Here is a 13,225-nt window from a genome sequence, read left to right as displayed (position 1 = left end):
TATTGTCCTTGATGAAATGCCGATCCACCTCGACATGTTTTGTCCGATCATGCTGAACTGGATTTTCTGATTGCTGCCTTATTATCACAAAACAACTTACATGACTTCTGTGAGTTTAAGTTCAACTCAGTCATCAATTTCCTCAGCCATAGGATCTCTGTCAACCCACTCTTAATCCCTCGAAATTCAGCTTCTGCACTTGACAAGGCTACCACTTTCTGTTTGTTGCTTCTCCAGGTGAAAAGATTTCCTCCCACGAAGGTAAAATATCCAGCAGTCGATTTTCTGTCATTTGGGTTCCCTTCCCAATCAGCTTCTGTGAACCCATGAATCTCTAAATGTCCATGATTCTCGAATAGAATCCCATGGCCCACCGTCCCTTTCAAATATCGAACAATCCTCAGTGTTGCTTCCCAGTGAGCTACTTGAGGTGCATGCATGAACTGACTAACTACTCCAACTGCATAAGCTATGTCGGGTCTAGTGTGGGACAAGTATATCAATTTCCCAACTAAACGGCTTCGACCCCTTCAACTATCTGCAGACCATGATTCTGAACCATAGGAGTATCTGCTGGCTTAAAGTCCAGTAGTCCTGTCTCGGTTAACAAGTCAAGTACATATTTTCTCTGACTGATGAAGATCCCCTTCTTTGACCTTAGCACTTCTATACCCAGAAAGTACTTCAGTAATCTCAAGTCTTTCATTTCAAACTCTGCAAATAAATTCTTCCTCAGCTTGCTTATTTCCTCTTCATCATCCCCCGTGAGAATCATATCATCTACATAGATGATGAGGCATGTGATCTTTCCTTCTCTTTTCTTCAAGAATAATGTGTGATCAGAATTGCTTTGTTCATACCCGTACTTCTTCATTACTTCAGAGAATCTCCCAAACCAAGCTCTAGGTGACTGCTTTAGCCCATATAGTGTTCATTTTAATTTGCAAATCTTTCCTCCTTCGAATTCCCCAACAAATCCAGGTGGTGGCTCCATGTAAATGGGATTCTTCAGTTCCCCATGTAAGAACGCGTTTGTCACGTCGAACTAATGTAGTGGTCATTTCCTGACTGCCGCTACTGAGAAGAGCACTCGAATAGTACTCATCTTTGCCACCGGTGAGAATGTTTCAGCATAATCAACTCCATAAGTCTGAGTGTATCCCTTGGCCACAAGTCTCGCCTTATACCTTTCAATCGAACCATCCGACCTCCGTTTAATAGTGAAGACCCATCTGCATCCCACAGTTCGAACTCCATCAGGTTTAAGGCATACTTCCCAGGTATTGTTCTTCATCAGAGCCCGCATTTCTACTAGCATTGCTTCTCGCCAGTGAGGAATTTTCATAGCCTCCTCGGCCGTATATGGGATTTCTTCTTCTTCGTAAAGTGCAGCTTCAAAAGCCCTAGCCATCTCTGTCAGATTTGCTTTAGCTAGATTCGCCATAGAATATCGTCTTTTACTAATCCTCTCAGGACTGTATCTCTTAGCTGGGATCCCACGAGTAGTTCTATTGGGGAGTATATAGCGGCCGGTATCACCATCAATTGCTGCATTCTCATTCTTGTCTACACCAGAAGTGTCAGGGGTAATAAGTGTATTATCTGAGCTAGTTTCAGGAATTACCTCAGATATCACTGGAGGAGGACTAGATTAAGGCATAGGCGGTTAAGGAGGCTCTACAGCAGATGTGATTGACTCGGCGATGACACTAGATTGTTCTGTTGGTTCCACGGTCGAGATACTTGGATGTGGCATCGAAAAACTGAGGGGTCGAATTTTATCATACCCCCCCTGAACAGCACTCTCCCCCTGACCCCGAGGTTGGGTGTGATAGAAATATTCACTTTCTAGAAAATTACAATTCATGGTTGTTATAACCTTCCTAGACCCCGGGTGATAGCATCGATAGACCTTTTGATTTATCCCATACCCAAAAAAAACACATTTTATTGCACATGCAGAAAATTTTCCTCTTCGTGTTTCGGCACATGTACATAAACGGAACAACCAAAGATTTTGAGCGGAAGTGTGAGAGGTGGGGGAATATCAGTAAGGGATGCGAGATTCTGCAAAGGAGTTTTCATACCCAAAATTTTTGTAGGCAAATGATTAATAAGGTAGACAGCAGTGGCAACAGCTTCGGGCCATAAAAATTTAGGAACACTGGAGTAAAAAAAAAGGGCTCTCGTGACCTCTAGGATTATCCTATTCTTTCGTTCAACTACCCCATTTTGTTCGGGAGTGTAAGGACAAGTAGTTCGATGAATTAACCCTTTTTCTTTAAAAAAATCGGTCATGTCTTTGTTGACAAATTCCCTACCATTATCAGATCTAAGAATTTTGACTGTGGTTTGGAATTGTGTTTGGATCATTGTAAAGTAACATGTAAATTTTTCAAAAACTTCAGATTTATGCTTCAAAAAATATACCCAAGTCAATCTAGTGCAATTATCCACAAAAATAAGAAAATATTTAAAACCATGATCACCAACAATAGGAGTCGGACCCCAAACATCGGCATGCACTAGAGAAAAAATAGTCTTAACACGAGTATCACTTGATCTAAAGGATTGTCGGTGGTTTTTCGCCAAAACACAAGATTCGCATGTAATATCCTTAAAATGAGAAAACTTTGGAAAAAGCAATTTTAAATAACCCGATGATGGATGCCCCAATCTGCGGTGCCACAGCCAAGCTTCCCGATTTGCAGATCCGTGAGCAAGCATTGCGGTGCCACCTTGTTGAGTAATCTCATCCACATAATAAAGATCTTGACGCTCAGTGCCACGCCCAATTATCCTCGTCCTGATATCCTGTAATACACAAAAATTTGGATACATCAGTAACGTACAGTTTAATTATTTCATCACGTGACTAATAGACATGAGTTTATGAGATAATTTGGGCACATAGAGACAATTTGTAAGTTTTAGGGTTGGGGATAATTTTAATGGTTCCACTCCCACCCACAGTGGTCAACTCTCCATCGGGAGTTTGAATTTGGCTTTTAGTTGCCCCATTAAATTCAGAAAAATCTTTCATATCATATGACATAGTATCAGTTGCCCCACAGTCAAAAATCCACCCACTCTCCTTAGGGTCAGTTTTACTTTGGGCAACACAAGCAATCGGGATCCGTTCTAGAGGTGCAAAACGATTTGGGCTCACAAAGGATTTTTCAGAAACTTTAGGGGCCCTATTTCAATTTTTCTTATTTTAGGGTCTTATTTGAACATGCTTAGAAACACAGGGGTTGGATTTTAATATATTCATGCAATGGGTTTTATTTTGGGCATCTAGAGTTTTAGAGGGGCTAAAGTGCAAATTAAATTGGGGATTAGAGTTTGACAACTCTAATCGGATACCACCAAATGCGCCGCCTCCCTTCCTCTCGGCTGCCTCACCAGTTCCAGCAGCCTCATCGGGTCTTCCATTAGTGAAATCTATTTAAAACAAGCCACATGAGTGTATTTAAATCTGAAAGAACAAAATTTAATTTCAGTCACATATCTCCAACTTGTAATGGAAATTTAGGCATCTGAATGCAGTTTCAGAGGGTCATCCCACTTATATCACTACAAAAAAATGTCAGATTACCGATGGAAAATTTTCGCTAGTAATTACCGACTGAATTTTCCGTTGGTAATTTAATTCCTTTTTTAATTAATCTATTTTCCGTCGGTAATTCGTAGCGAAAATATTTCGTCGGTAATTCGTAGCGAAAACTTTCCGTCGCTAAACTGACTTTTTTTTGTAGTGTATTTTACCATGTTGATTCTAGTACTGCACTTCCAAATAAATTACTATTTGATTTAACTAATCTAACAAATAAAACCTCAATCTTGAAAACTAGGCTGTAATATAGTATGTTTTAAAGAGAAACAACATTTCATTCCACAATTAAAAAAAAATCGATTTTGTATAGAATAATGGCAATAGGGATGGATAAAATGGCCATCACTATAGCTAATAATCATTAGGTACAACAAATTGAATAAATACTAAAACCATCGTCAAGAAAACAAAACAACTATGCCTTCAAATTATTTATCTGATACGCGAGGCATTCTCTTCAGAATTCAGAATTGGAATTTCGAATTTTCTGCGGGATAGTTTGGTCAATTCGTATATTTTGCAAGGGAAACAATAAGAAAAAGATAGAAAAAAAGAGAAAAAACCAAAAAACTCTCATGCTGTAAAAAAATTCGCGTGCCTTGATCGCATATTCTGAAAGGTGAGCGAGTCGAGGCTTATATTCTGAAATGTTTTCGGCGTTGTGGGCCATCCTGGCTTCGATTGGTTCGTAAATCCCCTTGAGCTCCTCCAACTTCATTTTGAAAGCATAAGAATTTTCAAATAAGCTTGAACTCAACCATTTCTTAGTAGACTCGAAGGCCTTCTCTACCTTCTTCTTGTCGGCTGATCTCATCCCGGCTGCACGTCTGGTGGCGTCCCTCATGTTGTAGGCGTAGCTCTCCAAAGCCTTCTCCGCGTCAGCCTTATCCCGAACCTCCGCGTCCTCCGACTTGTGCAACTCCGCATCTCTCACCATCTTGCGAATTCGATTCTTGGACCGCCTACCGCCCTTGTCCTTGTCGATGGTTATCTCCTTTTTCAACCCGGATCCAATGTGCTCTACCGACACTTTCAAGATCCCGTTCTTATCGATGTCGAAGCATATTTTGAACTTAGCAACGCCTCTGGGCGCAGCTGGAAAGCCGTCGAGCAAGAAGTTACCTAGCCGATTGTTATCAAGGGACCTGCTTCTTTCGCCCTCGCACACCGTAAAGTCTAAACTCGTCAGATTGTCACGGGGCGTCGTGCCAATACGCTCCACCCTTGTTGGGATTGGTGTATTCCGTGGAATGTAAACTTCCATCACATCTCTTGAATTTATAAGACCAAGTGACAGCGGAGTAACATCTGAGAGAATGAGGTTTTGCACATTCTCATTGCCTTCACCGCTCGACTTGGCAGCCAGCACTGCAGCACCATACGCCACGGCTTCGTCTGGATTAATGCTCTTGCACGCCTCCTTCCCGTTGAAAAACTCCCTCAGCATCTCCTGCACCTTTGGAATCCTACTCGACCCGCCCACCAGCACCACCTCGTCCACGTTGCTCTTCTCCATCTTTGCATCACTCAGGCATTTCTCAACCAGTTCCATACACTTGTTGAACAAATCCATGTTGAGCTCATTAAATCTAGCACGAGTGATGGTCGAAAACAGATCAATCCCCTCGAACAAAGACTCAATCTCAATATTAGTTTGGGAAGTGGAGGAAAGCATCCTCTTGGCTCTTTCACAAGCACTCCTCAATCTCCTCATAGCTCTCGGATTCCCACTAATATCCTTACCATTCTTCGTTTCAAACTCTTTCACAAAATGATCAACCATCCTACTGTCAAAGTCTTGCCCCCCGAGATGAGTATCTCCAGCTATAGCCTTCGCTTCAATGTTACCCGCCTCAATCGTGGCCACAGACACATCAAACGTGCCACCACCAAGGTCGAAAATCAGCACATTCTTAGGCACATTACCACCTTTATCTAGACCGTATGCGATGGCTGCAGCAGTAGGCTCATTGATGATCCTAACAACATTTATGCCAGCAATAGTTCCAGCATCCTTGGTTGCCTGACGCTGAGAGTCGTTGAAATAAGCAGGTACAGTCACGACAGCAATCTTGACAGGTGATCCAAGATAAGCCTCGGCGATATCCTTCATCTTGGAGAGCACCATTGAAGAGATCTCCTCAGCTGAAAAATGTTTCTCCTCTCCTTTGTAGGTCACTACTATCATAGGCTTGTTGTTGTCGGTGGTGTGAGGAATGACCTTGAATGGCCATAGTTTTATGTCACTTTGAACCATTGGATCATTGAATTCACGGCCAATCAGCCTCTTTGCATCTGAGAAGCAAATTAGGAAATAATAATTAATTAGAATATCACTCGTATACAACTTGTATTTTCCTATATTTCTAAAAAAGCCCTAAATCCAAAAACTGACCAAAAACAGTGTTAGATGGAGCATTAGAGACTTGATTCTTGGCAGCTTCTCCGATGAGACGCTCGTCGTCGGTGAAAGCGACGTAAGAGGGTGTGGTGCGGTTGCCCTGATCATTGACTATGATCTCGACGCGGTTGTGTTGCCATGCTGCCACGCACGAATACGTCGTGCCCAAATCGATCCCGATCGCCCGTCCTTCCCCCTTTCCGGCCATTTATGCAAACAAGTCTAGATGAACTAGAATTCACGATACGTATAACAAGGTAAAAACTTAGCTAGCCTTGTTGAAAGGAGTCCATTGATTTATTTATTACTTAATTATGGGATAGACAGAGTTTGTTAGCTATCAATTAGGTTTTATTTGAATCAGTCTTCCTAATTCTAATTAAGAATAATTATTTCAAATTCAATAGTTATAAGTGAAAAAGAAATTTTATTGGTAATCAGTGAAGAAGATGAAGTATGTAGAGTAACACATTTCTTCTGTATCATTTCTCGTTTTTGTTTTACACTTAGGAGTATTAAATAATCGATGCCACATGTATATGTTAGTATCAATTCGTAGTTTTATTTTACAATGCACACACTATTTTTAATCCAAATGAAACTTTTATTATATAGGAGTATTATACGTTTATAAGGTTTAGAATTTACCCGTTTGGTGTTAGTATATAATCAATCCTAATACTCCTATTATATACTGATAGTTTCAAAATTATATTTCCAAATTTTACTCTTTTTTGCTAACCAAAACTAAATTGTTTTAATCAATTGAAAAATATATTACCAATTTCAAAATTTAACCGTTTTAACTAACCATTACTTTAGGATTGATTACATACTACTCCCTCCGTCCCAGAGTATTAGACTCACTTCTTTTGGGCACATGATTTAAGGAATTAATATTTAAATAGTTAAAGTGGAGAGAGTAAAGTATGAGAGAGGGAAAAAGTAGAGGAGAGAAGAGAGAAAAAAGTAGGTGGAGAATAAAATAAGATAGATGCTTTTTGCTAAAAAAGAAAACGAGTCTAATATGTTGGGACATCCCAAAAAGGAAAGTTGGTCTAATACCTTGGGACGGAGGGAGTACTAATTTATGAATCTTGTACAATAAATTTAGTAACTATGAAAGAGATAAACTATAAATGATAGAAATATAATTACTTTCATTTATATTTTAGTATGAACCCAAATGACAATTAATCAAAATAATATATTAAACTTGATTGACTTAAATATAAATGTTCTTAGGTCCTAAAAATGTTCGAAAAGGTGGAAAAATGATTTCATTCATGAATAAATATAATGATAGGAGTTATCGGTTTTGCTAGACTCTTTGGTGATAGAACTCAAAAAGTTGGGGGTTAAATGCATATTTCACTCATCTTTCTAACAAGGAGTGGGGGATATGAAAGCCCAAATATCTATGGGCCGGGGTGGACGTATATGGGCTCGAAAGACAACATGGATCCGGTGGCCCAAGTAGACCGGTGGGAAATTTGGAAACATTTCCTTCAATTAAATTAAACTGTTATCTTCTTCAAAAGGGACATAAGTTTATATATAACGAGTCATTTTGGTTTATCCATTATTTATAGTATAAAATTATTTACTCTATTCCATTTTTTATATATGGACCACATATTCCACTAATTTTTTACACTCACAATCTATTATAAAACTAATACTCCTTCCATCCTATTACGACTATCTTCTATATTATTCTCTCTCTTACTTTACTTTTTCTTCACTTTAACTATTTATTAGTATCATTTTTGCAAAGCGGTGATATAAAAGAAACGCATGATCACTTGTAGTGGGATAGAGGGAGTATTACAATTGGGTCCTACATTCCAGTCACTTTCTGCCTTTATTTGTTTCACAAAGTCAAACAATTTTTTAAAATCTGTCTCAAATCAAAAGGAGTCTTTAAATAGGAAATGGAGAAAGTTTATTTATTTAATTCTAGGTATGAGTGTCTATCAACTGTAGGCCTGCAAATTCAGGTATTCGCGAGTAGCCAAACCAAAAAATTCAAGTAAGCAAACATGAAATCTCAAAAATATCATACTCAATACCTGACCTGTATGTGAATTCGGGTACCCTAATACTCGATATGGGTACTCGCACCCAACTGATCAGGTAGTCGTAAACCCAAAATTATTATATTTCAAAATTATTCTATTTATATAAATTCTATTGAGATGAGAATAGAAATTATTAAAAATTATGTATTGACTATTATTAAAAGTTTAAACTTCAATTTTAAGGTTTTAGTTTTCTCTAGATTATGATTCTATGACATTAGACAAATAGAAAATACTTAATTTTAAATAAAGAAATTTTTGGCATAAATTGAAACTCAAAAAGAGATTAAAATAAATTTTTTAAGATTTTAAATAAATATGTAAATAAAATGGAGAAAGCATAACTATATATTAAAAAGATAACAAGTAAGGACATAAATAATGCAACATGATGTTTAACACCACATTTATCTTAGACTTCTTATAAATTATTGTGCATGACTTTTTCAATTGGAAGAAAGAAATGTACAGAGAGCAAGAGAGAGAAAAAAAACTTGAGAATTAAAATGAGCGTAAAAACTAAGAGAGTGAGAAAATGCTAGAATTTGAAGTGAAAAATGTAAGAGAGATTGGTGGGGTGAGATAGAATCAAAACACCAAAAGAGACAAAAACCACAATCACAAGAGAGAAAGTGTTTGTTAGCTTTTAGGTTCATCCTTGGGTGTATTAAATAATTCTATCCATTTGAGTGATTGTGTGAGGTTGCCTTTTACTAGCATTGTTTGTGTATTGCTTTCTACTCCCTCCGTCTCATAGTAGTGGAGTCATTTTGCTATTTTGTTATATTCCATAATAGTTGAGCCATTCCCTTTTGTAGTAATAGTCAACATACTTTTCTCTTACTTTACTTTCTCTTACTCAATTCTCTTTTTATCTTTCTACCTCTTTCATCTCTTACTCTATTCATCCTTACTTAACTTATTTAACAAATTTTTTCTTAAATAGTATGCCGAAAAGAAATGCATCCACTGCCATGGAACAGCAGGAGTAATATTTTTGAGCTTATGATGCAGGAAACCAGATGCATAAGTTTCAGTGGATTCACTGGAGGATTGTCACCAACTTGGGTATTGAACCCTGATTTTGCGAGTTCCAGGATGAAACATGTGAATGTGAGCGATTTTGAGATACTCATTTGTGTTGATGGTTTTATAACTTGTGAATTTGTTGGTATGTAACAGTGTGTACTTAAGTCTTTGAATGCTAAGCTTAACCTTGTGTACTATGATGACCCTTGTATGGGAATTCTAAGTCATGAAAATACACCAAAAATTAGTGAAAATATGAGGAGTCTATAGAATATATGCCACTTAGCTTGAGAGCGCATTCGTGTAAGAAATTTCTCAGAATTGACATATATCTCCCTCCACGACAAAGCATCCGCAAGTTTGTGAGTCTGATACTTAACATTAAGATGGAATGATAAAAATTAAATAAGATGAAAAATACGGAATGAAATGATAAAACAAACAGTTGTGAGACCAATTTCGAAATAGACCCTTAGTCTAGGGATGTCTGGCGATAGTTTTAAATTCCATGGACTATGGGCGAGATAAACCCATAGTCCATGGACCATTTTTATACTTCACTCTTATATTTAAGGGTAATTGGTCAGAGAAATCATTACATATTGCAAAATTTGATATTTCCTACAACCTTTAAAGTTAGTCGGATAATAACTGTGCGAATTTCCAGCAATGATTATTTTCGTTCATAAATAATACTGACGTGAATTAATTAATCTCATGTGGCGGCATTGTCAATTCTAAAATAGATGTGTATTAATAAATTTCATGTGAGCTAATTAATTTCCAAGTAACAATCCATATTATTTATCACTATGCGAAATTCGCACGGTTGTTAAAGTTCGTGATTTATTTAACCAGTCTTAAAAAGTTATGGAAAATATCTAAATTTCAACAACAGTTTATAATTTTTCCAACCACTTACCCTATATATGGTGTATGAAGTTTTATATACGGCTGTCAATTTACTGACATGGGAGGGACCATCATTTAATAACCTTTCTATTTTTGGGAAATTGGTAGAAAAATCGTGAACTTTCACAAAAATTGATATTTTCGATCAATATTTAAAAGTGATCTTAAAAATCACCAACTTTTCAAATTGTGCGGATTTCTCACACTAAAGTTTCCGACGTAAATTTTGCCTACGTGGAATGCCGATACTAATTCTAGACTCCGACTATTACAAGTTGGTCTTTTGACATACAACGTAGGTCCGCCAGCCAAGTCTAATATATTTATTCCAATAGATTTGAGAATCTATTATTTTTAAGTAAAATATCAGATTGCTTATCCATACTTGTGAAGATAATTGGTGCCATATGACTAATAAACCTTTACTTAGACAATCATATGAATCTTTTCCGTTAGATTCCGTAAATTCATCCAAAAGCTTCTTGTGAAACCCATCACAGTTGGAAAAGAAAGTGGCATTCTTACGCTGCTCTAGATATGCTAGCCCTAATTGGATTAGCTGCATAGATTTGTTTTTAGTTAATTTCGGTGAATTCTCAAAGGTTGGATGAAATTCCTCATATTTGGCATAGTGATTGAAATGTCTTGCAAACGGCATTTCTAAAATCTTCGTACCAAATAAAATATTTAGTGGAGTACTTAATTCCAAATAAAATATAGAAAAAAATGTATAGAACAAGATGGACTAGCATACCATATATAGAACAAGATGGATTATCAAATGAGGAATTGAGGGGATAAGAATAAAATAAGACAAATTATAATGAGGAAAAAATGATGTTATATTTAAGGGTAATAAGTCAGATAAATCATGAACTATTGCGAAATTTGATATTTCCCACATCCTTTAAAGTTGGTCGGATAGATCACGAACTTTTACAACTGTGCGAATTTCCAACAATAACTATTTTCGGTCATGACTAATATTGACGTGAATTAATTAATCTCATGTGGCGGCATTGTCAATTCTAAAATAGATGTTTATTAACAAATCTCATGTGAGATTATTAATTTCCAAGTAACAATCCATATTATTTGGCCTAATTTTCAATTAATAATCGCTATGGGAAATTCGCACGGTTGTTAAAGTTTGTGATATTTTCTACCAATTTTAAAAGTCGTGGAATATACTAAATTTCAGCAACAGTTTATATTTTTTTTTTCAACCAATTACCTTGTATTTAATCAAATGTGTGTAATTTGAGGTGATAATGTGCTTTGAATCTTGCTTTTAATTAGTTTTTACAAAAGTACATGTTTGTGTATAATTAGTTTTTGTTTACTCCTATGATTTTATTGTAAATGAATGTATGAATAACATATAGGACTGGTATATAACGCACAAAAGTTTATAATTCTAATCAGAAAACTAAAAATGAAACATGAAGGTCTTGCGAATTTTTCTTTATATGTCCTTTTTTGGCTTTTTATACATAAGTTGGTCAATTATTAAATTTGTTTTATTTTTTATGAAGGAATGGGAGATTCGTTTGATTGAGAGACGAAAAATATGCATATTTATCATCGATTAATACTTGCTTTGCCAGCTTATAAATTTGTTTTTCTTTTCCCCTCAAAAGCAACCTCCAAAATTACACTATATCGTCGGTGATTCATCTAATTTGATAAAAAGTTAGTAAATGCAATTTAGATATTGCACGCGTCCAATTGAGTATCGTGATGGGGACTTTTTTTTTCGTAATTTCTCGACAATAAATTCAAGAGCTTCAAGTTATTCAATCTTTGAGGATAGATTTTCTTAAAGTACATCCTCGAAAATTGTTCTTCAATCTATTTATATAACTGGAATTTTTTTGCTAATGAATAATAACGAACTCGGATAATTTTCGTGAAATTATATTTGTCAAATATAAACTTCATGGGAAAAACCCAAATTTTTAAAAGTTCCATAATATTAGGAGTCAATATCAATGAATAATTTAGAAATGTTGATCAAACTTTGTCCGTACTTAAAAGATTGGATTAAATGACATTTAAGTATTCTCTCTCGGTCTCTCGTCTCTGCTTTTCATAAATCATGAATTTAACATTTTATAATTTGTTTTATTCTATGAAATATTTCAGTTATTTATTTGTAATATGTTGTTGACGTGATGCGCTCTTTCTATTTTTTTCTCCCTCTTATTTTACTCTCTTTATTTATTAGGACGGACTAACTATTTAAATTATTTTGAACATATAACAATTTTTTGTTTTATACTACTATTTTTTGTATTCTTTACTTTCTCTCTTTATTAAGTTAAAGTGTCGCAACATTATACGATCGACTTGCCAAATACTAATTCTTTCGTTTAGATTAAATGGGAACTACAAAATTTATATATTGAATTGAAGGGTACATGTGCTGCGACAGCATGTATGATATGATTTTAATAAATCCACTTCACCCATAGTGGATTAGGCATGGTGCCGCGATCAATTTCAAAATATAGGTTTCAATTTAGTGATCTTTCATAAGATAGGATCAAGAGAACCGAATTTTTCAAAATAAGGATTTTTACTATCTCCGTCCCCCAAATTTTGACACAGTTTATTATTTCGGTCCGTCCCTAAATTTTGACACACTTTTCTTTTTACCATATTTGGTAGTGGACCTCATATTCCACTAATTCATTCATACTCACATTTTACTATAAAACTACTTTAAAAGTAGGACTTACATCCCACCAACTTTTTCAACTCACTTTCCATTACATTTCTTAAAACTCATGCCGGGTCAAAGCATGTCAAAATTTGGGGGACGGAGGTAGTACTATTTAAGGCTTTTTCTCTTTTTTTTTTGTTATTATTTTCCTCACTAAATATATAAATGGACCAAACTACTCATTTGTGAAATATATTTAAAAATAAGCCATATGAGTGTATTTAAATCTCCAAAACAATATTTAGTTTAAGTCACATATCTCCAACTTGTAATGGAAATTTAGGCATCTGAATGCAGTTTCAGAGGGTCATCCCACTTCTATTTTACCATGTTGATTCTAGTACTGCACTTCCAAATAAATTACTATTTGATTTAACTAATCTAGCAAATAAAACCTCAATCATGAATACTATTAGGTTGTAAATATATGTTTTAAAGAAAAACAACATTTCATTCCACAA

The 13,225-nt window shown here is 35.7% G+C and overlaps 1 protein-coding gene across 1 annotated transcript; it reads right to left on the bottom strand.

Moving 5' to 3' along the window:
- Positions 1-4,067: 4,067 nt before the first annotated feature.
- On the bottom strand, positions 4,068-6,225 carry LOC148931407 (heat shock 70 kDa protein 18-like). Its single transcript, XM_089064774.1, has 2 exons — positions 6,012-6,225; positions 4,068-5,911 (listed from the first exon to the last, which is right to left on the bottom strand). Exons 1-2 carry the CDS (start codon positions 6,223-6,225, stop codon positions 4,074-4,076), a joined length of 2,052 nt encoding a protein of 683 aa, XP_088920900.1. The 3' UTR covers positions 4,068-4,073.
- Positions 6,226-13,225: the final 7,000 nt, after the last annotated feature.

The sequence above is a fragment of the Salvia hispanica genome, chromosome 2 (assembly GCF_029641045.1).
Source record: "Salvia hispanica isolate PSC_SH4W2 chromosome 2, Shi_PSC_v1, whole genome shotgun sequence".
Lineage (NCBI taxonomy): Eukaryota > Viridiplantae > Streptophyta > Magnoliopsida > Lamiales > Lamiaceae > Salvia > Salvia hispanica.
Note: the sequence above shows the minus strand (reverse complement) of the source record. Positions and strands in the feature narration are given on the sequence as shown.

Coding starts and splice junctions, on each gene's coding strand:
- LOC148931407 (XM_089064774.1), bottom strand. CDS start 6,225: ATGGCCGGAAAGGGGGAAGGACGGGCGATCGGGATCGATTTGGGCACG. Junction 5,912..6,011: donor TCCATCTAACACTGTTTTTG/GTCAGTTTTTGG, acceptor TTTGCTTCTCAG/ATGCAAAGAGGCTGATTGGC.